General features: G+C 38.5%; 1 protein-coding gene and 1 long non-coding RNA gene across 20 annotated transcripts in view; one reads left to right on the top strand and one right to left on the bottom strand.

Moving 5' to 3' along the window:
* The first annotated feature begins 730 nt into the window (after positions 1-730).
* Positions 731-11,357, top strand: LOC131701487 (uncharacterized). The gene is made up of 4 exons (XR_009308822.1): positions 731-816; positions 1,162-1,235; positions 7,846-8,045; positions 11,272-11,357. It is a non-coding gene; the product is annotated as an uncharacterized LOC131701487 (long non-coding RNA).
* LOC117414003 (dedicator of cytokinesis protein 3-like) overlaps positions 4,474-23,985 on the bottom strand; it is a 207,410-nt gene continuing 187,898 nt past the window's right edge. For 6 of the 19 annotated variants that reach the window (XM_058999506.1, XM_058999515.1, XM_058999509.1 and 3 more), the window contains 26 exons: positions 23,597-23,672; positions 22,642-22,742; positions 20,442-20,500; positions 19,895-20,046; positions 19,563-19,648; positions 19,188-19,214; positions 18,981-19,076; positions 18,175-18,235; positions 17,960-18,053; positions 17,643-17,791; positions 16,343-16,429; positions 15,942-16,046; positions 15,064-15,205; positions 14,415-14,581; positions 14,051-14,137; positions 13,758-13,937; positions 13,172-13,255; positions 12,643-12,759; positions 12,207-12,328; positions 11,832-11,967; positions 11,308-11,389; positions 10,284-10,435; positions 9,548-9,635; positions 8,525-8,647; positions 7,909-7,991; positions 4,474-7,269 (listed from right to left, as the gene is read on the bottom strand). In XM_058999506.1, coding sequence (XP_058855489.1) covers positions 6,787-7,269; positions 7,909-7,991; positions 8,525-8,647; positions 9,548-9,635; positions 10,284-10,435; positions 11,308-11,389; positions 11,832-11,967; positions 12,207-12,328; positions 12,643-12,759; positions 13,172-13,255; positions 13,758-13,937; positions 14,051-14,137; positions 14,415-14,581; positions 15,064-15,205; positions 15,942-16,046; positions 16,343-16,429; positions 17,643-17,791; positions 17,960-18,053; positions 18,175-18,235; positions 18,981-19,076; positions 19,188-19,214; positions 19,563-19,648; positions 19,895-20,046; positions 20,442-20,500; positions 22,642-22,742; positions 23,597-23,672 — 3,139 coding nt within the window. In that variant the 3' untranslated portion in view covers positions 4,474-6,786. The remainder of the gene's footprint in view (positions 7,270-7,908; positions 7,992-8,524; positions 8,648-9,547; positions 9,636-10,283; positions 10,436-11,307; positions 11,390-11,831; positions 11,968-12,206; positions 12,329-12,642; positions 12,760-13,171; positions 13,256-13,757; positions 13,938-14,050; positions 14,138-14,414; positions 14,582-15,063; positions 15,206-15,941; positions 16,047-16,342; positions 16,430-17,642; positions 17,792-17,959; positions 18,054-18,174; positions 18,236-18,980; positions 19,077-19,187; positions 19,215-19,562; positions 19,649-19,894; positions 20,047-20,441; positions 20,501-22,641; positions 22,743-23,596; positions 23,673-23,985) is intronic. The other 13 variants (XM_058999508.1, XM_058999511.1, XM_058999519.1 and 10 more) reach the window with 8 other exon arrangements.

Here is a 23,985-nt window from a genome sequence, read left to right as displayed (position 1 = left end):
CGTTGTTGTCGTTACCAAAGACACGGTTCTACAATCGAAAGAAAATTATTTTCTAGCATAGAAAACAATTACCGCTAAACCATGTTGATGTGGGTCAAACAGCCATATTTGTTGGGGGTAACCCACCTGTGCAAAGAATGCAGAATTGAAAGTTGAACACAAAATACAAAATCGAGAAAGTGATCCCACACAGGTTATATTTTCAAACAAAGTTGACTTCTTCATTTTGGATTCAATGATTTAACTTTTTTCTATTACCTTCAGATGTAGTCCTAAAATGGTATTTGTAGTCTATTTTCCATGTTCGTTTGCTTTAGTGCAATGTTCACTGCTTCCCTTTGCGCTCCTTTTAGCTAGAGCCCCACTTGTCATTTTATACAACACAGAAACGAGACTGCATATTTCAGCAAAAGCAGCACAAATATGTTTTATATGATGCATCATACAACAATTTTTTTATATTAATAATTTATATTTTATCATTTAGGCGGATGCAGTCTACTGTACAACATTCCAACATGTCAAGAATCTGAACTAGAAAAGTAAAAACCAACATGTTTTATTGAATGGGGAGAACTTTTTTTTTTCAATAACACTAAAGTAAATCTTAAGAATACTCTAAAGGGAAACATGCGTTAAGAATTGTAAAGCGAGATTCTACGATTGACACGAATAGTGGAATAATATTAATAACCATCGCACTTTCAATTGGCCAAGCCAGGTGTCAGCGGTCGACGTTGATTGGATAATACACCTGAGATTCTAATTAGAATGTTTTGTTAAGCTTTCTGCGAAGACTTGAACGAACGCTTTCAGGTAGGCCAAACATTGTTTATTAGAAATAATCTTTGAAAAATGATACATTTCATTTGTAAATAAATTATTACCACCATACATTGGTCGAAGGAGGTACACATATGTTTGCAATATTAAAGCTGCAAATACCGCAAGTTTTTTTTTTTTCACTTTATCAACTTCTTGTAAATGTCCCAAGTAAATTTCGTTTTCTTTTGGGCTATATGGAGGTAACAACCTGTGGGTTTTGATACATTTAAAAACAATTCGACGTCACTTCTTTTGTGAGCAAACTCATTTGCAACATTGTTTTTATGCCTCGCCTATTGCAACTTTCTATCCACGGCTTTTATTTTCCTGTTTCAGTTCACTGGGAAGACGCTCCATGTCGCTTCTGCGACTGATGACACTGTATCACCAAATCCATTTCCAGATGGAAGGTAACAGTATTTATCATTATTTTTTGCCTATGAAAACCGACAGCTCTTAAATTTGGACAAACCCTGTGAACAAAACAGCAGCTTTGTTGTTGCACCTCACAAAAGTATGGTTGCACTACATTGAAATAGCGCTGGGCCAAAACAAATGTAAGACCTGTTATGTAGTACACACTTTATGTACATGGGCTGTCCCTTACACATCTTATTAATTTGATATGCAAATCAAATATATGGCCTGGGTATTCAGTAATAGCTGTGTAAAAGCTGCATCTCCCTGTTGCAAGTCATTCTCAGCCATGATGGACAAGACAGCAGATATGACAGGCTTTGATTGATGGCTTTTTGGGAAGTGCGTCTGTGTAAGTCTGCACAAGTTACTGATGTTTTCCAATTACAATTCTTTAGAACAGACTTACTGTACACCCCGCCCTCCTGATGGAATTAGACAGGAATAGTCACGTATCTCTCCAGAATAATTACAACAGTTTGCAGTCTTGTCAGGAATAGTTGGTGTTGTCCTGTTTGTTCAGGTGGTTATACACCCTATTGTGTTTGTGGCAGTTATTTATATATTTTGTGAAACATCTGTTTTCCGCTATTAAGACAATCAAAATGGAGCTGTTTGTGTACCATAAAACGACATATAACAGGGCATGTGATGCTCTTTAATGTATTACTGTCCACCAAAATACATCTGTCAAATGCCACAGCTAATAAATCATTTATTTAAAATAATTTATTTTAAATAACAGTACACTGTATCGTTTTTTTTTCTTCTTTTTTTCGGGGCTTTCGCTTTTTATATACTGTATGAAATTAGTGTTTTTGGTTACTTTCCAAAATGCCTGGGCATTTTTTTTTCTGTCAAAATATGTATAGAAGTAACTTTAAAGTACACGTAGGCCTACACTTAAGTTGTACCTTCTTTCCTTTACTGTCTTCCACAACAACATCCTTATGGTCAGGGACATATTCTTCTTGGGTTTTTTGTGTGTAGGCATTTTTTTACGTCGCCACAATTTGCAATTCTGTTTTAAATCCTCCAACTTAACTGTAAGGCAGTTAAACTGAATTTGTTGCAATTGAAACTATCCTGCTGACTATCATTAGTAGTCCTCTGTACTAACCACAGGATCATCCCCAGTTAATATGCTGCGTTTAGTTTGTTGCAATTCACCCACAGTGACCCGAAAAAGGACAACTGGGTCTTTTTCAGAGAAAAGAAAATGTATCACAAAGACAAATGGAGTCAGAATTGAGTTGATAAAACACATCTTTAATGTTAGGTATTATTAATGAATTCCACATCGCAGCAGATTAGTGAGTAGGAAAAAAAAAAAACACTGTGTATTTACATCTAAAATTCACATCACAGTTTATTCATGCTAGCACGATATATACAAGAAATACCTTTATAGAACACTTGTGCAAAGAACTTTTCTTTTCCTGTTTTTTTTTTCTGTTCTTTAAACTTAGCTTGTGTTCCTGTTAAGATTTGTCTCAAACGCAAAATACACAAAAACAGCAGTGATTAGGCCTTTCAAATAGTCACAGAACTGCGGAGTTACAGTTGTTGTTTTGTTTAAAAACACATTTACATCATAAAGTACAAGGCAGACAATTAATCACAATATATACATGTTTTGCCCTTTTTAAACCTTATAAATACACAGCATTCAGAAGGAATATTTACACGAAAAAAAGCCAGACAGGTAAGATGTTGATCAGGACTGCTATGATTCTGAAATGGTTTTCACAATACTAGTATTCTATATTTCCATGCATCTGAAAATATCTTGTCTAGGGGCATAGCCCCAAACAGCTAGTCCTTATTTCACAGATGCATTATGACCACCACAGTAACTGTTTTAATTGAACACTCTTATAATCAACCCCTGAATTCTTCCAATGATTTCTATTCGGTTGGCTTAGGTGGCAGTTACAAAGTCCCCCCCCCCCCCCAATATCACAGACTCTACAGAACGCAGTTTTAAATACTGTCAACCCAAAAACAAAGGTGAGATTACTTATTTTGTTAGCAAAGCGCAACTGAAGTTGAGATTGCTGCAACACAAACATTAGAAAAAGGAGCAGCCAGTTTATGGAGAAGTCTTAGACCAGTACCCAGCCTCACCCAAGGCGTATAGAGGCTTGTTCAAATCATTGTCTTTTTATAAAATTAGTTTAGCGACCGGGTACAAACAATGAGAATACTTCTCCTAGCTGGCCAGTTGCTAACTACAGTGTCCAGGGCAGGCTGCAGAGCGTAAACTGTTGTGTCTTTGCTCCCTAACCCTTCAATGGACTTCTGTTTCTACATATTGTTTTAGCAATACAAGGGGGGAATACATACATTTATAATAATAAAAAACTACATTATAATAGGAAAATAGGCCATTAGTGCTTAAGTAAAATTTGTGTTAAATTCTATTTAAAATATCTTTAAAATATCCAGAGCCCGACCTCAGCCTTTCTTATGGAGTTCACATACATAAAGTACCTATCTGCAGTGCAGTGTTACAGCCCCCTCTACTGTTCATTCATACATACTACAGTCAAAAATCCAAGAAGCAAGCTTGACTGTATTGTGTATTTATTAAAACTGTATCATCATCTACAGTAAGGCTACCAATAATCCGCAATGTTTTCTTAATACAGTGTTTCCTTTTAAATTAGAAAAACACTACACTAATATATGATTATTTTAGTAAGAAGTGCCAATTAAGAAAATGTATATGTATATACCCTTACGGTTTATGGGCTATTCTAAATTTAATTTTCAAAAAATTAAAACACATTTTGAATTTATAAACCCACGCAATGTGGCAAAATGGAATACTGCATCTTTAAGATGTATCCAAGCTGATCCTTTTGTTAATCATATGCTTGACTTTAACCAAAGTATGTGTCTAACATCTGTACAACTATTGTACTAAAGTGCTTCAGTATTGATTGGTACAATGGTGTGAATGGCTGATCCATGTTCAGTTGGGCCAGTGATCTCAATTTGACAACATTATGCTTACTTGCATAGTTTGTTTTTAATGATAACAGTACTGTACTGTAATACCATAAACAATTGCTTTGCTTTGGAGAATTCTGACAATTGGTAGATTGCCACCTGTTGAAATTGAACAGGACAGGATTCAAACTTTGGTTTCTTCATTCACCTCTTTTTCTTAGTTTACAGTCTGCAATGCATTTCTGTTCTGGTATGTTAAAACTATTACATTTGATATTTCATATTTATTTACTTTTTTTTTTTTTTAACTGGAATGACAAGTATTTAACCTGAATTAAGTTTGCTTTGTAATACTTCAAAGGCTTGGTTTATTTAGTCGTTTTTACCTTGCAAACATTACTGTTATTTATGTTATCTTGGTGTCATTTTTCTATTTCCCACTAGATGTCAGTATTTAGCTAATGAAAAATCCCTTGGTCTAGTTAGAATATTAATGACCTGGGCCCTAGGGTAGAGATATACTGGTAGCTTTCACTTTAGTTACATAGCAGTATTTGCTGTATACAAATCTAGTCGTTGTAACCTAAAAGAGTGTGTGGCTGAAATGAAGAAACCATAATTGTTTCTGAGTACAGTGAGAACAAAATTGACTAACAGTGCCCTGGCACTTTCTGAACACTAACATTAAAAACACAAAAATGATTTCGAGAAATGTTCATAATAGTAATATAGTAATTCTCTATAGTAACTGAATGTGCATTATCTTATCTGTGGAATGGTATATAATTACCAATTTTAAAGTGGCAATCGCTAGGTTTTGGTAAATAACTTTTCAACCTCTGATCTGACCATGATTAAGCAAAGCCACTCGTACAACACGCAACTCTGACAAACTTGAGGAAGCATGACAGATAACTAGGATTGAAATGTCCATCGAAGCAGCTTAATGGTATTCAGCAGCAGGTAACAGCACTAAACATTTTCATAGATGGCAGAGATAACCCCCTCCATGGTATAAAATGGATGTTATGATGCAAAGCACAGTTAGATTTTGTCAATGTGCAATAGTAAGATTTGTTTCATGAATTGGAATTGTTTCACAGGAAAACAACCCTAAATACAGACATGTTATAAAAATGATAATTCTGTACAACCGAATGTTTTCCCAAGCCACAGCATTGTCGCGCTGGACAGGAAAACTAGTTGAACTGCAGGGCAGTATTCACGTTTTCCACAAATAAAAAGCATGCTCACAGAACAATTTTTACAAAAAAAAAAGGAAATATTTATTTACGGCAGGAAGGTTGTGTTCCTTCTCTTAAATATCTTAAAAATAATGTATTCAGTAAAACATTTCCACTGAGTCTTGCTTATTATTAAGCAGTCAAAAACATAGCTTCATACCTTAAATCTTGCATAAATCTGAGATTCCCTTTTCCTCCTCAGTCCCAAGAAGCTAGTTATAATTTTTAAATATATGCAGTTACATATTTAGTTTTATATATATAAATATATATATATATATATATATATACATATATACAGTACAGAAAACTACTACGTACTGGATGCATAGCATTCTTTCTCCTACTTTTAGCTCCATCACTCCAATCTCACTCAATTTAAGTGCTACGTAAGAACTTTATTTTGAATTCCATTAAGCCGTAGTAATCGGTACTGTAGACCAGAACTTACACTGGATTCTAATATGTACTGGATTAATGATTTGAAATGTCTGAATATTCCAGGTGACTTGGGGCATAACCCATGTGTGACTCTGTTGCTTTAAGTGATTGTTCATAAACTGGTATGCATTTCAGTGCCGTATCTTTAGTTTAATATTTATACATGAGAGGAATACATACATGAGAAAGTAATCTGGAACATAAACCCTACTTAATATTTCTTTAGTTTTGTTTTTTTTTCTACTTAGGTTTTGCAGCATTAAGTAGATTGGCAAATGGGGAGATACCAAATTTAAAGTGCATTCCTCTGTTTCAAAAAAGGTATGGATTTCAGTTATACTCTCACACGGGAACAAAACTACAGTATAACCTGTATTGTAAGGTACTTTTTAAAAAGTTTATTTTACAATGTTACATTGTATTCGGAATGCATCTCTGTCCATTCCCAGGTCAAAATGATGGAAGTGGTGTGTGTGCTGCTGTGGGGTATCTGTGTTCAAAAGCGCCTGCATTGTACTTTCTACAGTGCTGTGTGGAATTGCTTCCTGAGTATTTTGGATAACTTCCATCGACTGATAAAGTCTTGAGGAATGATGAGAATCTAAACAATACAGGAATATAGTGCAGTATCATATAACAACCTCAATCCTGTTGTGAAAAATAAACCATTGAATCCAGCAATTTAAATAGGTCGATGGAAAACTTTATAAAAACGTATCTACTGACGTGACAATTCGTGTATATATTTTTACAAATACATGATAGGGGTTTATAAATGACAATTAGCTTTTTCATACCTTCTATGGGTGTTTAAAATGGTAATATGTTAAAATGAAAGGAATGAAGAGCTGGCTCAGGACTGAGGAAGCCAACCCCCTCCCCACACTAACACCTTTCCCCATGCCTACTCCTCCTTGATTCCATGCTCCCATGCAACCTTAGCCTGCTCCTCCTTGCAACTCAGAAGGGGCTGGGAGATCTTGCGGGGCATGGGCCTGGGCCGCATCTCCTCCTCAGGGATGCACCCCTCCCCCCGGCCCATGTAGGGTTTGGGGGGCAGGGTGGGGGGGTCATGGTGGGGGTTGACCCCACTGGGGGCAGAGTGGCTACGGCAGGGAGGGGGCTTCATGGGCTCCAGCACATCAGGCTCAGAGATGCTGTAACGGACGGGCAGGTAGGGCGACTCCACGTCCTCGTCGATGGTCCAGGACTGGCTGGGGACAGAGTCCATGGTGTCTGTGTGGACTGGCGGCTCACAGGAATGCCCGAAGTTACTCTCGCTCAGGGAGGACACGCCACTGCTGGCGCTGCCTGACAAGGTGGAGCTACTGCCGTCCAGGCCAGAATGCGGGCTGGTGGGAGAGGCAGGTATCGGGTGCAGGGGGGACTGCAAGGCAGGGAAAAAGAGAAAGAAAGAGAGGACTTTACTAACGGATGTGCAAATCCATATAAAGGGTTACTCAAAAAAGATACTCTATATTAGTCCAGCATGACAGAAATACTATACTAATAGGCAACATCATACCTCAAAATGCAAAATGCAAATGCCAAAGCCAGGCACCTCGTGTGATTCTCAAATGTAATTTGTATGTATAACAGTCAGGATGGGGCAATACTGTAGGGTGGTCACTTTTGTGAAAAGAAAATATGAGTGAAGAGCTACCACTCCCATGATGACTTTTGTAGTACAATAAGTAAATAAAAAAATAAATAAAATCAGCCTTGCCCCAGCCTTATTTATCCTTAAAAGAACATGTAATATAATACTGTACTTGGTTCTAGCACATACTTGGTTTGAAATAGATTGTGTTGAAATATGTATTGTGAATATTTTTTTTTTTTTTTTTTAATTTAGAGTGCCCAATTATTTTTTCTCTCTGTAGATGGTTGTCCATATCATTTTTTTTATTTCATTGTCTGTATTTCTTTGCCTGTACCTCTTTCTGTCTGACTGTTTCTAAAGCAGGTAACTGTAAAAGCGGACAATGTGGATAACATATGGGTGTCACAGCACGAGATAGGGTACCTTTCTCAAAGAGCGCGCAGGGAGAGCTGGAGGGAGGTCGCTGATCTGGTGGTGGAAAGCATCAAAGTGCATCGAAAAGTGCCCTAATGGAAACATAGCAGGACAAAACAAGGATTGGAAAACACAAACTAACATTGGTGGGTGTTTCATTTACTTTTTTATGGGACTGGGTTTGCTTTCAGCTGCAAGACAGCAAGCTTAGGATCTGAGAAAGCAACAACAGCGCAGGATAACTCCTTTACTGTCATGGTAATGGTGAACACACAACTCGGAGCTACGACACACTAGTTTCAGTGCAGAGAATCAAATACAGAAAGTATACATTGGATTTATTTTAATGAAAGGCAAATGCATACTGGACACTTCTAAAAGCAAAATTTAATACAAATGTCCCCTTTCACAGAAACAAAAGTTGTTCACTGGTTAGATTATTGTCTACAGGGAGAGAACTTTGGCTTCTTACTCATTTTACTGCTATGTATGCACCTGCAAAACAACTTTTAAATACTCCCAAAGCCAATACTCAAGCGAAACATACATTATGTAGTTTTATCCTTTCCATTTAGATACAGCAGCAGAAAAACTAAGCTGTCTTTGTAAGTCACTGGCTCCTTACCATGGGGTATGGTTCGAGGTGGTACTGGTGGGACCATTATACTTCCGACATGTGCAGACAGGAATGGCATCGCTTCTCGGGTTCCACTGTCGAGGCTCCAGCTGCTGGGAGCTGTAGGGACTGCTAGAAAAATAACTGCTAATAAAACAGTGAACTTCACTGCAGTACAACACTTAGTCCCCTGGAGATGAAAAACAAATATCCTCTATGGACCAACCTTTTAGGCTTAATAATCCAGCAGGGTACATTTTCTACAGAAGCGTTACATTTTTAATTTTTAGTATACAGTAATCCGCCGCGTATCCGCCCGTCGCATATCCACCCTAGCCGTTTATCCTCCATGATCAACCTCTTCAGCAACATTAGTTTATTATTGAACAGAGAAGATTAGTTCAGAGATTGTAGATCCCACCAAAAAGTGTTCGTACACGGTATTGTATGGGATTCGTGTGCTGCCATTGCTGGTAGTGTCACGTGAGCTGTTCAGTTTGTTAATACGTAAATAAATCCTGTTCACCTGCAGGACGTATCAACTTCAACCTCGACCTCCTGCCTGTCACTCAGCAGTGAATGCACGCACCCACACGGCAGACAGCTACCCCGTCACAAACACTAATACTCTGTATCTTTCTAAACAAGGGTTTTAGGGGAGCTCCCTAATAAAAGCTGAATCTCAAAACAATAACTGTGTGAATATAGTAATTGTTACAGCTGTGTATAATTCATTCATCCACCTTTTTACATATCCACCCTTACTCTGGTCCCACCGCAGTCGGATATGCGACAGATTACTGTACTTGCAAGTGGACCCTGACCCTCAAAAAAAGCAAATGCTGTTGCTGTGTTGCTTGTACTGTAGGTGGTATGTGCACAGCAAGCAATCTCATCACAATCTTTCTCTATCACTGTTTAGTACAGCTCACAAGCATGAACTTTTGCAGGGGTGCACTGTTAAGAGAAGCAAGGATCTTCTACAATCTAGGGAACACAAAGAAACTACAGGAAATAAAAGTAAAGATGTACCTTTTTCTACAACTGAAAGGTTTGGATCGCTGCAGGGTTTGCAGGGGCCAATTACCTGCTGGATCAGGGCCCGCTGGAAATTGGTTGGCTGAAAAAAATAGTGGACGGGCTGAGCAGATAACCGAGTGTGCAGAACTACAGTACATCCTGTGCGAGGTGCTGGTAACATCCTCGATTAGGTTTGCATAATAAAATCCTTTAGCATCTTGTAGTCTATGACTTATGAAATCCAGGCTGTCATTTTGGAAAAATGCAGGCCGGCAGATATTAGCTGGGAGAATAGACAAGGAGTGAGGCATGTGACCAATTTGTGTATTTTATATCCTTTTACAGATTGTACTTTCTAAAAGGATGTGTGTCAATTAGGGCTGGAATTTACCCCCAAAATAATGATATAAAGTGTAAATATCCCCACAATATGAACTATAAAGCTAGTGTACATAGACCATATGATTTTTGGTTTGAGGTCTGACACAATATTTCATGTATGTGGGGAGTTTCATTTAGATTCAAAATCCAATGAAGCTGTAAAGGGTTTGTTATTTATTTATGTGGTACCCAACTTTAACTTTCAGATTGTTCATAGGGTTTAGTTCACTCATGATGCACTAGTTCCCAATTTCTGCTTAACCTACTCGGAGCATTCTTGGAAACAAAATGATTCACCTCAATAAGTTCAATACATTATTTCAAATAAATAACTAAATAGATAAATACAAAAATGAGTATATCTCACAATCAGGTGCTGGGTTTGGCTGTTGCCAGCCCCTACCTGTCCATTCTCGGTCATTGCTGGGTACATGGCACTGCTGGGCCGGTCGCGGTGGGGTGGCAGCAGCATGATCATCTCTCTGTTGTGCCGGTATTTGTCTGGCAGTGAAGGGGAACCTGATCAGGGTGCCCAGATAAAACTCAGATTAGATATTGATTCTATCAGTCTGAATAGTATATTACAGGAGAATGAACTTGCTGAATTACTTTCCCTATAAATGATCTGTAAAATATTAACACAATTACCATATACATAGCGCTCTTCGTTTTTGGTTTTTATTTTTGATCATGTGATGTCTCCATTTTTTGAGCCGACTCATCAGTAATCCCCTGTAGAAAAATGACCCTATGTGGCATTCAATTAAACTCTTGGAAAAGCTTTGGTTGTGAAACAAGTTCACTTCAGTTTTTTCTCCCATAACTTGATTGTGACTATGATTGTTTCATTAATAAATGTAAAAAAAAAAGGCAAGCTTCTTATTTTTTATCTAAACCGAATGCAAACACAGAGTGAATTTAAATTAATTAAATTGGAACTAAGAGGAAACTATTATTTGCAAAACAGGTTATACCATTTTTTGCAACAAGTTGTTAAGATTTTAAATCCAGGAAAAGCAATTTGTTTCGGTTTGAATTGAAAATAAAGAGCTGCTTTTTTTTTTTTACATTATCAATGAAACAAAATCATAGTCTCATTCAAGTTATGGGAGAAAAAACAAACAAAATGGTCTTGTTTCAAAATCAACGCTTTTCCAAGAGTTTAATTAAGAAACGGAGGTCGACTCAATATATCTTTTAAAGGGACATCACGTGACCAAAAATAACAACCAAAAACGAAGAGCTAAATATACAATAAGACATTACTTGAACAATATCATAGTCACTTTTTACTTTACTTCACTGCTGACATGTAAAATGCATTTCAATTACTGATGGTTTGAGCATCTCTTTAGCAGTAAATTAGACCTGGAGGTGTGCTGGGTTCCTACCTCTTGCACTGGAAGGGGCGGAGTTGATCAGCTGTGATGGTGCAGAGTGGGTGGAGCTCAGGCTGGAGGAAGAGGGGCTTGCCTGGTTAACGAAGAAACATGGCAGATTCACGGACTATTTTACTGTTTACATTAGAACCAATTGATATAGTTGTTTGTTTTTGAGTACCATATGTAATACAGTAATTAATAAGAGTTCTGCGGACTTCACATTTTCTCATGATGAGTTATTATTAATAGACAGTTTTTATTTCAAAATAAAATATAACCCATAATAGGCAATACCATAGTCCCGTAGTCATAAAATGTAACACTTCTGTATTCTCTCCCCCCCCCCCCCCAAAAAAAAAAGGATCTTAAGGACCATTACATTAAAAACATTTTAAAACTACAAAGCTTCACGGTGCACATAAAAAGGCAGCCCTCTGAAGTAGTTATTATTTAAATCAGAGTAGAAGTAACTAGAAAGGCCCTCTGGCTGTTGTAAGCCAGTCAAGCAGCAGATCTACACTAATATTCAATACCTGCATTCGGTACATATCCTCAGAGGTTTCCCCCACCAGCCCGTCAGTCAGGATGACAAGGTTCCCGGTCTCACTGGAGGTGTGTGAGGAGAGGGACGAGGAGGAGTGTCGAATTGATCCCAGCAGGTTCAGTGGGCTAGATATGAAAAAAAACAACTTTGAACTGCATACTGGTGTAGAAAAAGTTATGGCAGACTGGATTACTAATGCCTCTGTCTTTCTGGTATCAGATGTGTTATGTATTGTGTTTCATATTGTAATCTATAAAAGAGCACAGGAATTTGGCGTACTGACAAGAGCAATTGCATTATTGCCATTTATTCAACTACACCTCAGAATGGAAAATTGACATGCAATTTGGGTGGGCAGACTCACCTGTGTCTGTGGACCAGTTTGATGCTCTCGGGACTCAAAGGGCTGTGGGACGCCAGAATACTGCCCCGTGGCGTGCTCGCTCCTGAACAGGCTGGACTGATCTTCTCCAAGCCAGGGAGACCCTGCAGGGAGACACAGAAACTCTCTTGTTAGCGTTACTGATTGGACTGCACTGAATTGTCCAATGTGGCTTTATGATGGTATACTGGTTATGTACTTTACAAAGACTCTCTTCTATAACTCACTACTATTAAAGCGCAATCAAGGTTAGTTAAACTGCTGCTCACAAGCTTCATGATGATATTATAATAAATACCTGCACTGCTTTTGACGACATAATAAGCCTATTGAATAAGCACACAATCCCATCAACCCCAGCCAGAAATTCAAATCTAGGAATTGAAGACCAGATGTTTGTCATTTACTGATAACTCACATGACAAAGGCTGCTTCTCATCATCTGGAACTGATCAATCAGCTTCTTGTGTAAGGGACGCATTTCTGGATGCACCAGTTTCTCATGCACTGCCAGCCCCATACCCAGGATATGCACCTATAAAAACAGAACTCTCATGTAAATTCGTTGTCAGTTTGTACATAAGCAGTTCTACATTTCGATTAAATTGCTTCATTAGTTACTGGGTTTTTTTTTTCTTCTCATGGGCCAACTTATAATTTTGTGAGATTGCCTTAATCAGTAATGCATGAGAGCACGTTTACAAGATTTCAATACACTGACAGTGGTATGACACTTTCTTTACTTTTCAAATTCTAAAAAACATTTTAGTGAACTGATGCATTATAATATAGAGTGTGACATACTTCCAGAATATCTATTTTTCACCTATAATAGGATTTTAAAATTGTAGTTTTATGCTGCCACAGCAGGAGGAAATATCATTCTACTTCTCTAACGATGAAAGGGTAAAGGGAAGGAGATTGGAAAAACAATAAAAAATAATGACCTGCTCCTGCATGAGCTCTTTGAGTTGTGTGATTTTCTCTGCATCTTCAGGGTGACTGGTTATGTAGTCCTTATCGAAAAAAGCCTGAAATAGAATAAAAGAAGAGGAGTGAAGACTCAATCCTTTTATAACGTCACCAAAGTGTGGCTATTTTTCTCCTTCAGGCTGTAGTAAACACTTTGAAATGATGCCCCTAATGCTTCTGTCGGAAAAGCCATAGGCTGATAAAATTATTTTACAATTCTATGAAAAATAAATCTGAAAGCAGTTTGGGGTACCAAATCAACATTTTTAGCTAACTGTTGACCTTCAATTCAAGGCACAGGTGTATTTACATTGGTTACATTCTAAATCATCACTGTGACTAATGCCCTGCCACTCTCACAACTGCTTTACGGAGACACCTACCTTTCTTCGAACAGTAAATTCAAGATTTTCAGCAAGTAATCAACCAAGGCTTGTTCTTTTAAATAATATGCCATAGGAAAAAACAAACAAACAGCAAAACAGGACAGCTCTGTAGGTCATCAGAGCTTTCCTTTAATGTGTCATCGGTGCCAATAGCCAGTCCTTGCCCTTGTTTTACCTCTTGGTAGCGGGCAATGCCCCCGTTGACAGCTGCATCGATCATCCCGTTCAGGCACATGCTGAGCAGGTTGATGTTGCCGTGCAGCTGCTTGTGCTGGTACTGGCTTATCAAGGTCCGCAGCTCGTGGTTCTTATTCTCCACAACATAGATGCCGTTCTCCAAAGGGCTCACCTCCACCTGTAACACGATCCCACAATAATACCTTTTTTTCTTTCATTTTATTTGAAATATTCAGGGTAGCATTCCATCATTTAGGTTATGTTCTGACATTACGTGTTCAATCCACTCACCACTTCTCTCTTTTCCACTTCAAACCAGCGGGAGATGCCAGGTAGCGGGCGGGTCAGGATCAGGGTAGTTCTCTCAATCCAGAGACTCTGAAAACACAACAGATCTCATTTCTAAAGTGACACCAACCTAATACAGGACTATAATGCCTTTTATATCTGTGTTCATTTTAACATTAGATGGCATACATTTTAGACGTAAATGACAAACAGTACAACTGTATGCAGTATACAGTATATTGTGCAATTAGAAGCGATTCAATTTGGCATTTAAATGGATAAAAAAACAGTTGAGACATGCATGTCTTGTTGAAAATGGCCCCTCTGTTAATTGTGTAAATCAATATAAAAGTGTAAGTTGCCTGACCTTAAACTCGTTGTCCCTGTCTTTGGGTCCCTTGTGGAAAGGTCTGTCATAGCGAAACCTGTGGACGTTGTTGATGCGGTAGAAGCTCTTGATGCGCTCGGGGACCCGGTCCATCTGCAGCACGTCCGCATTCTCTGAGATCGGGGTGACTGCGTAGATCTGCAGATCTGTATCTCACAGTCAAGGAAGCAAAGACACCAAACGTGCTGCACCACAGTGGTGATCAAGGACAGCCTGACTGAGACACACACCAAGGACCTGCTTTTCAAAACTTAGTGGGTGATCCGGTGTGTACAAAAATTTTACATTTAAAGTCATCACTTGCAGTTGAGTTTCCTAGTACCTTGTCTGGGTCCTTCGGGTCATGTAGGAAAATGTTCCTTTCTCTTTATCTATTTTAATTTGCAAGTTTGTTCTGCACTCTAGGCTCCAAACTTGTTTGACCTTAAATCTAAGGTTGTATGGAGTCGCAAACTCCCCCAAAAATGTGAAACTAGTACAACCAGTGCCAGGTAAAAGGTTTGAACTGAAGGAATTGAACACATGGAGCAATTACAACCCATTCTCAAATCAGTAATCCCCTGTAGAAAAATGACCCTATGTGGCAAGATCACAGCATCCACTGTCAGTGTTGCGCAGTGAAGGATACATTGTGCATCACACTGCAGGATGGTCTCGTCAGGTTGGTTGGGATGCTGCATGGCAATGGCTTGTGGGAACTCTCCCAACATTCTCTGCTGAAAGGCTTCCAGCCTCTCATAGTCATGGCCCCTGCAGACAAACTCCTTGTTCTATAGTGAGGAAAATGGAGAGACTGCAGTTAATCCAGTCTGCACATTGCGTGGATGGGCTGACAAACACGGGAATAGGCACTATTCTGCCAAACTGAGATAACTGACAAAAAGCTTCACCTATTCCTGTTAGGATGCAGCCATCTATGGAAAAATAGTAGTTTAACATACCAGATCTATTCTTGCCTGTTCTTAGCAGTACTGCTAATCGTTAATTTAGTATTCTAAGCATCCCTGACTATTGCTTGCAGCTTGTGCTGAGAGCCAGGGTGTCCTTGGTTCACCGCACACCAGCGACCCCTTTAGACTGGCCGGGCACCTGCAGGTTTTTCTGTAAGCTGCCCAGAGCTGCGTCGTCCTCCGACGCTGTAGCTCTGGGCTGGCTGCATGGCAGCCCTGCAGAGTGAAAAAAAGCGGTCGGCTGATGGCACACACTTCGGAGGACAGCGTGTGTTCGTCTTCGCCAGTGGTAGTGGTGGGCTGAGCCTAAATACAATTGGGCATTTCAAATTGGGGGAAAAAAACAGGGTAAAAATAATTGGCGACTACTAAATTAAAAAATGAAAAAAAAAATGTAATTCCATTAAAGGGAGCCCATTAAGATGAGAACATGGTTTGTCACTGTTTTTTTAGTCCACGTAATAAGGTGACTTCAATGACTGACTTTCAGTTTGATAGACTTAAATGGATATCAAAACAGTTGAGACATGCCTTAAAATATAAGCACTGGTCTCACCCTCAGGAAGAATGGAAATTTCCTGCCGTAAAAGCCGACCCTGAAAAACTCGGGTTCAAGACGCTGCTGTTCCATGATGTTGTCATAATACGCTGCCTCCATTTTCTGTACATTTGAATGGGGGGGGGGAATACAGAAGCAATATCTCATTAACTACAGAATTACACAATCAGCATTAATATTATTGTACACCCCCTCCTGGGAGGGAGAGGGCATGTAATCTGGATGACATGTAAATTACTGTTGCTTTAACAACTCTATAATAGTACACTACAGGCTCAAAATGATGGGAAGATTTATGGCTTATGAAATTGCTTGTAATTTATGAAAACTACACAACCTAGATACATTTTTGATGCCTATGATGAGACTACCAGCTCATTTGGCTCCTTTTCACCTACCCGAATCCAGCTGAGACTCTGATAGTCATACAAAGCTTCATACTGGCTGGCAAGCTCCCGGCAAAGGGGGATCCCATATTCCCAACACTGAGAGGAACAAGAGTGACACAGATGGGGAAAGTTAAGCCAATGTTACTGTACCTAGATACATGTCTCCACTCTGTCTTTTTTAGCATAATTATCATCCATGTAAGCTGTACTAAAGGAGACACAGCAGGCAAGAACGTTGTTCACTCACCCCTACTATGTTTTCTTTTTTTTAATCATTTGAGTGTTCCAGTTACCTACTTTGAGAACCTTATTTTGTGACTGAGACCTGAAAGCACTTGAAGACCTGCAGCTGTTTGTAGAGAGGGAAAGGCAAGAACTCAGGTTCCTTTATCACATAAATCCAGAGCTCACTCAGTTGTGATTCCTTGCTTCAGCAATTTTAGCAGCTTCAGCTGATAAATCCATCAACAAATCAATTGCTTTCTCTTAAATTTCATTTTCTGTATTATTATTATTATTTTTTTTCTATCAGGCTGTTCATGTCTCACACAACTGGCGTATAACATTTCTAATTTCTCGCTCTTCAACAGAACAGATTTCTTGGTTGAAAGATAAGCTGATGAAAGACACATTATCCAATCTTTCCTATTGCACTAATTGCCTTTCATGCTTCTCTTATCAGTTTTTTAAATGACAAAAAAGCACAAAAAGCCCAGATGCCAAGTTAGTATTTTAAATGATAAATGCAAAGATAAATGGAAATTCGTTTCTGCTGCTTTTGCATGCAGCTTGAAAAAAACAATGCTACTTTTTAATAATTTATGCTGAAGTACATTTTAGTGCTAATGGCTTCTATGTGATGAGTGCTACTCAACATATGTTATTATGCCTTTGAAATCTGGGTGTGTTTAAATAGGGTCCAGACAGCTAGTACATGTAGCAGGGACATTTTTAAAACACATTTTATAATGCAGTGAAAATGGTTTGTTTGTAAGATGTGGGGCTGACCTTTTTTTTGATTTTGTGATGTATATATACATCAATGGCATGCATCTGCGTCTAATTTATTATTACATTTTCCGGTGACTTGGTTCTGAATGGTTATCTCACCTAGTGTCACTTTTGGATCTTCCAGTCCAGATCGTATTATTAAATAAAATCTAGCAGGATGAGCAACTGGTTGGTTCAAGGCATACGTGAGTGAGTCCAGCTGCTTTAACCAGTCTATCAAGAAGTCCTTACTTCTCACATTCAGAGATGGTTCATCACATCCCGTTTTGCTGATCTCACCAGCCAGCTGGTACTGTACCTTGCCCTTGTTGAAGTAGTGGATGACTTTGCGGCACAGGCCCTCCTTCCGCTGCCACTCACTTTGGGTCGGGTAGTGCAGAAACTCCCTGAGTGGCCTGTCCTCCCAGTGCAGCAGCTCCCAGTACAGCAGCAGGGTGAACGCAGCCTCTGTACAACATACCACGGGTAAGAGAACATGTATTGTGTCTGGCCCTTTTACTCTAGACTGTCAGCATTAAGTTGCTTTGATAGCAATGCCACATCACCACAGAAGTAGACTCGGTGGTATATACAAGCTACCACACATGATTTCTATTGTATTGTCTACTTTTTTACCTGTGTAATTCTCGGCCTGCAGGTGCATGTCACACAGCTTATGGATGTAGCGGATATACATCTCCTCCTTGTTGATTTCTGATTTATAGAAGTTCTGAAAGCAAATATACAGGAACTTAACACAAACTGATTCACACAGCTCTGGATGAAGTCCAGGTGAGCGCCTTGTGCAGGCAAAACACAATTCCAGAATTCAAAGCAATTAAACGCCTTACCAGCAGGTTGACGGTACACCCAATCTTTTTATTCTCGGTCTCGTCTCCTTTCATACAGTCTCTGTTAAATAAAAAAAAAAGTGGTTGATATTGTCTTACTTTGAATACTTGTTGCTGCATGTTAAATGTCAAATGTTTTTAAAACTAACCCTCTAAAAAGGAACATTTAATAATCTTTAGCTTTACTTTTTTTCTGAAAGGAATTAAAACTAGAAATACATTTTGTTATATAAAGGACACCTGTTAATCATTAAGAGAGTTCATCTTTTTAGAAAAAAGTGGTTACAATATTTCTTTGTAGTTTTTCTTTCAGAGTCGGTGGAGGTGACAGGTATGACTGATTTCCTGCGGACTGCTGGGTTTATAGGGAGCTTAAAGTCCAGAATTTTATCACTATGTGTGATTTAGTAATGGAGGTAAACACTTTTAAATTCTGTCTTGTCTCTCAAAAAAACTCCAAGTTGACATGGCCTGAGTTTTGTTTTTATTATTTGAAAGTCGGTAAAAATTAGATTTTTCAATGTCATGCTATCATGGTTGTATTCTTTCTGTTTGTGTTATTTATAGTGATGTAAAAAAAAATGGACTCACTGTAGTTGTCCCCATATGACAGGGATTTCGTAACGTGTGGGTCTGGAATCTTCTTTAATTGTGATTGGGTGTAACTCATGAGTCAAATGAACTCTCAAATTCCAATGCACAGAGTTTCAGCAGAGGTTTCATTACGTTGAACCACTAGCAACTATTGTTTGAAAGAGAGTATTTTTAAAATATTTTTTTGGGGAGTTTCCCCTTCGTTTACCAACCTGTAGTCAAGGAGACGCTCCATAAGCCTCGTTACCGAGGTAACAAAAGAGATGCCGGTTTCCCGCCAGGTTTCTTGTTCGATTTTCTCCAGCAGACTGTTAAAGTCATAAAAGAAATAAATAAATAGAAATAATCAGGCTCCAGGGTACAAACCACCAGAGTTCTGCACAGACTCAAAACAGGCTGATAGAGTGGCATTTTCTTACCTAGGATAGGGCCCAAAGAGCTGGGTTCTATTCCACGCAGCAGAAAGCAAAGCAAAGACAGAAGTTATCAAAGCAGAAGCAGGAAACAAGTTAAAACCATCCTTATGACAGATATAGAGGAAATGAAACACTCCCATACTTTGTGTTAGTAGGCTCAACATGCTGTCAGATGTTAATGTGATGGATGAATCCAAGCTATATTTGTCCAGCATTAGATTTTTCTCTCCATGAAACGTGCGTTAATTTTACTAGGGGAGATTATATATATATATATATATATATATATATATATATATATATATGAAAAACTGCTTTAAAACAGCATACAGTTCTTCTAAAGACTGTTTAGACTGTTGGGACTATTATTATATTTACAGCAGACTGAAGAGCTCTCGGTAATTCTCGTCTCCCTTTCCCTCCGACACAAGGCTGTCCAGCTTATCGATTAACTCTGCCTCCACCTGAAATGATAGGGGGACAAAACACACAAAACAGTTTCTGAAATATGGAGAGTTTGTTGAAACAAATGCAACCACAAAGCAGTTAATTTTTTGTTCGGCGATACCAGTAATCAAAGGTGGCTAAGAGAATCACTGAACACGCTGTAGTGTTTCACTGGTGCCCCCATTGCTGGAGTACTTTTCAGTTACTGACAATAGGGTTTATCTAGAAGAAATGGTGTGGGTTCATTTCAACACACTACTCACTTGTTTAAAGTTGCCATTCTTCCTCTGCTCCCAGTCCATCATGTCATGAAAGATGGGGATCATGATGTTTCGTACTTCGTTCTGCGGCACCAGCGTCACCCCCAGGAATGGGCCGATCATCCCGGGAATGAAGTGGATTTTATTTTCCCCTGCTAGGACAAATAAAGATACCTGCTTAATAATTTTAGGGTTTTCGTTATTTACATTAAACTACCAAGAATGTAAAACCTTTACAAAGATGCGAAATAAGCCTTGCATTTATAAGTGTATGTCTTCACTCAGATACAATTAACAATACATTGGATAGTGAGATCATTTCAATTGCAGTGGGTCTAAGAAAGTGGCCAGTGAGTGTACAATATCAATGCTTTGACAACATGATGCATTATAATTCTTATAACTAATGCATTCAATTTATGATGCCAATAATCTCCTAAATCTGTAGATGGGGCTGTTGCAGATCTTTATTGTATGTTCCAGCTAGCATATAAGTGAAGCACAGCTGGAACAAGCAGCTAGGACGGTGTGTGTTTAAACTGTGTCTTACCAAGGTTCTGCCACATGCCGAAGAGTTCATAAGCCATCATCACTCGCATGTCTCCATACCTGGCAGGGGAGAATAAAAACAGATGAACAGAGCCTCTGCATTTTTACTGTGTTTTTCATGAAAATGATATTGTACACTATAGTTCTTTCAAAAATCTAAAAGCACTAGACTAAAATACTTTATTTAATTTATACATTTATACAAAAAAGAACACAGATTCTAAGAGTAGAATGTCAGTTACTGCCCACACTTTGCTGTTTTCTACTACAGCTCTCAATCATAATTACACTTTCTGTATCTTGTACTTGCTTTTACTCTTAAAGGTTACCGTATTCACATGTTTTTGTAATTACTCTTGTTTGAAATCATTCTTATCCACTTATTGTACTGACTACGTGCTCTTAATGGAATTTACTCTTCTAACCAAATATTTGTAAGTTTAACTGCTCTTAGTCGTAATCACTCTGAAACTTAATTATTTACTGTAATTTTTATTTTCTCTCATTTGAACATTTCTCTCATTTTGCTATCATCTGTAATGTGATGCTTTGTAATGTGATACTTTGTGACAACTGTAAGTCGCCCTGGATAAGGGTGTCTGCTAAGAAATATAATAATAACAATAACAATAATAACACTACTACTACTACTATTATTACTACTACTACTACTACTAATAATAATAGTCATTCAGAATTGCTTACAATTTCTAACACAGATTTGATCAAATTAATTGTTCCTTTCCCATGTTAGAGACAGAGATGCTTGACTCTGGTTCAGAGCCTGCAAGGCAGAGCAGGGATTCAAACATGTGACCTTGTTGTGCTACAAGGACAACACGCTCACAAAGCACTGTGATTCCTATGGTTGTTGCACTGCATTCATTAGTCAGCACTAGAGCCCCAAAAGGGTTACTTCCTGTATCACCCATTAATTACACGCTGCCATTAGCTCCTGGCCTGCACTCTGAATGTATAAACCAGCCAGCTAATGTAGTGAACAATAGTGTACTGTAATATAACCTGGCATCCCATTTTAAGCTTTGTGTTATATAACCCATACACTCCCAGGGCTCAAAGCTGCAGGCTGTTACTCCATACAGAACAAATGCCCATGGGAATTGGGACGACTCTTCCATTCATTTTAATTGTGTTTGCTTGGATCTTTTGAAAATGGATACTCAGATCCAAGCCATTTCTTTTTTATATCACCCTTTAGTAATTTTGTTTCTTGGACAGGTTTATGCATTTCTATTATTACTATTTCTATAAATGTTTAATGGAAAGTGCCTGGTGTCACTGGGCTTGACCTTGTTGATCAGTGATAGTGTCAATTCCAGATTACATTTAAAAAAGCATCTAAACTTGCAGTTCCCTTCCTAATGCCTTTGTGACTTCAGACTGGACAAGGAATGCAAACTAAAGGTAACTTGTGACCCCTCTCTTTCTCATAATAAAAGCGGATGTATATGGACCAAGATGTGCCTCTGAGTGCTATACAAAATGAAAATATAAATACAGTAATAGATGTACAATGGTACATTATTCAGGCATTATTGTTTCAGGTATCTTTTTGTGTAATCATCTTTCACAAGACTTAATTTGGCTAAAAAGCTATACAAGTCATATACTGAAGCTTATGCAGTAGGGAATAAATTCAAATGTTTAGGTGAGTTTAAGAATTAGGGACTTAGGGGTGAGATACAGTGGAATGAGTCAAGCATTTCTGGACTTTTCTTAAACAGGAAACTACCATGAAAACCATCTCCGGTAAGAAGAAAATAGATGATCAGACAGGAGAAACACACCAGCAGTTGAACACCTGCCTATTTCAATCAGTCCTACTGTAGACAGGAATATTCATCTAGGATGATTGGGATAGCTTCTTCCAAAATCACTGACATGACCCACAGAACCTCACCTGAGCTGACACAATCCACAGATCTCATTAAGAATTTGAGACATCCTGGACATCTTGGATGACTGCATGAAGCCTTCCCAACACCATTATATAGAGGAAAGGAGCACCATACTGTTGTCCACAAAGCCTTGGCTATGTGTCGATTAATACATGCTGTCAATGTCTTGATGAATACAAGCAGTTCTCAGAATGAAACGAGGCCCAACACGCTAATGAGCGATGGGCCTTTATTCATTATCTTATTATCAAAAAAAATAAACTATGCAACAAGCAGCCTTACTTGTCCAGTATCTTCTTCCTCTTGGAAGGAGTTAGGGTCTCCAGCTGCAGGCTGGGCTGGTTAATGTACAGAACGGCCAGGCTGAAGTAGGAATTCCATACCTGCGGTCAGCAATGAAGGAACATCAACAGCAGATACAGAGCAACCTGACCACTTTCAGGAGACACAGCTGCAATGACATTCCCTTAAAACCACCAAGCTTTTTCATTGAGGGGATGTTATCATTCTTAATGGCAATCATAAAGACAGCACTGGTTGTTTAATAACATGGTGCAATATGCTATTTGGGACAGTGATTAAATGGTTTCACCAGGGCATTGTTCAAGACATTTATCCTTGTTTAATGAAAGCCAAAAGCAACTTTCGATCTTTGTAGATAACCCCCTCCGCAACACAAACACCCTTCAGCCCTAGTTTAATTCTCTCCACAATGATGACAACTGCTGCTTGTCACCCTGACCCTCAAGCAAGGCAAGACAAGTGTTACACAAAGTAAAACAGCCATTTGGGTGTTTTTCAGTCTGATCCCCATCTAATTTTGCATCATATTTCTACAATAAGTGGTGATCTGTTTGGTAAATCTACATATATCTGTTCAACAAGGATTTACAGGGCTCAACATAATGGTGTGGCACTGCAGCTTCTGCTTTCAGAGCTTTTGAGATTAAAGTTGTATTCCCTTATATAGTATGCCACAATTGCATCTTTACCAGATTTCAACATGTCTGTTGGTTCTGTTATCAACAGTGGGATACTTCTCTCTAAGAATCAAGAACGCATTGCTAGGGTTGCTAAAAGTGTGTAACGCCAAACCTATCGAAGTGGGAGAAGAGACGGTGGTAAGGAGGAACCACAGACATCAAGAAACAGCAAATGGTAAAAAATGTGAGATTGTACCCACGATTTTATTTTTCATATAAAACATGTAAACTAAATATTTGGAAATGTTGCCCACCTTGAAATCAAAGTCTGCCTCTGTGAAGTTCTTATGGAGGGCTGGGGATAGATACTGGGCAGTAGTGACAATGATGCTGGAACAGGGAAAAATCAACAAACAAAAAGTGAGGGAGCAGAAAAAGTCTGTATTTGTGCATTTTTGTACTGACACGCAATCATATTATTAAGTTGAATGACTTATCAAAGTTGAGTGACTCCTGTACATTTCATTTTGTTATTTTGGAGTTTTTTCTTTCTCATCAAATAATCAACAGTAGCCTTGAGCCTGTAAGGTTATATTTCTCCCTGAATAAATAAAGTGCTATAGATTTAAACTGAAATATATAATTAGGTGACCCTGTGGGATAACGAGGTCTGTGTTCCCGTTGCAGAACAACTGAACACAAA

The sequence above is a fragment of the Acipenser ruthenus genome, chromosome 25 (assembly GCF_902713425.1).
Source record: "Acipenser ruthenus chromosome 25, fAciRut3.2 maternal haplotype, whole genome shotgun sequence".
Taxonomy (NCBI): domain Eukaryota; kingdom Metazoa; phylum Chordata; class Actinopteri; order Acipenseriformes; family Acipenseridae; genus Acipenser; species Acipenser ruthenus.
The sequence above is the reverse complement of the archived record's forward strand: the minus strand, read 5'-3'. Positions and strand labels throughout refer to the sequence as shown.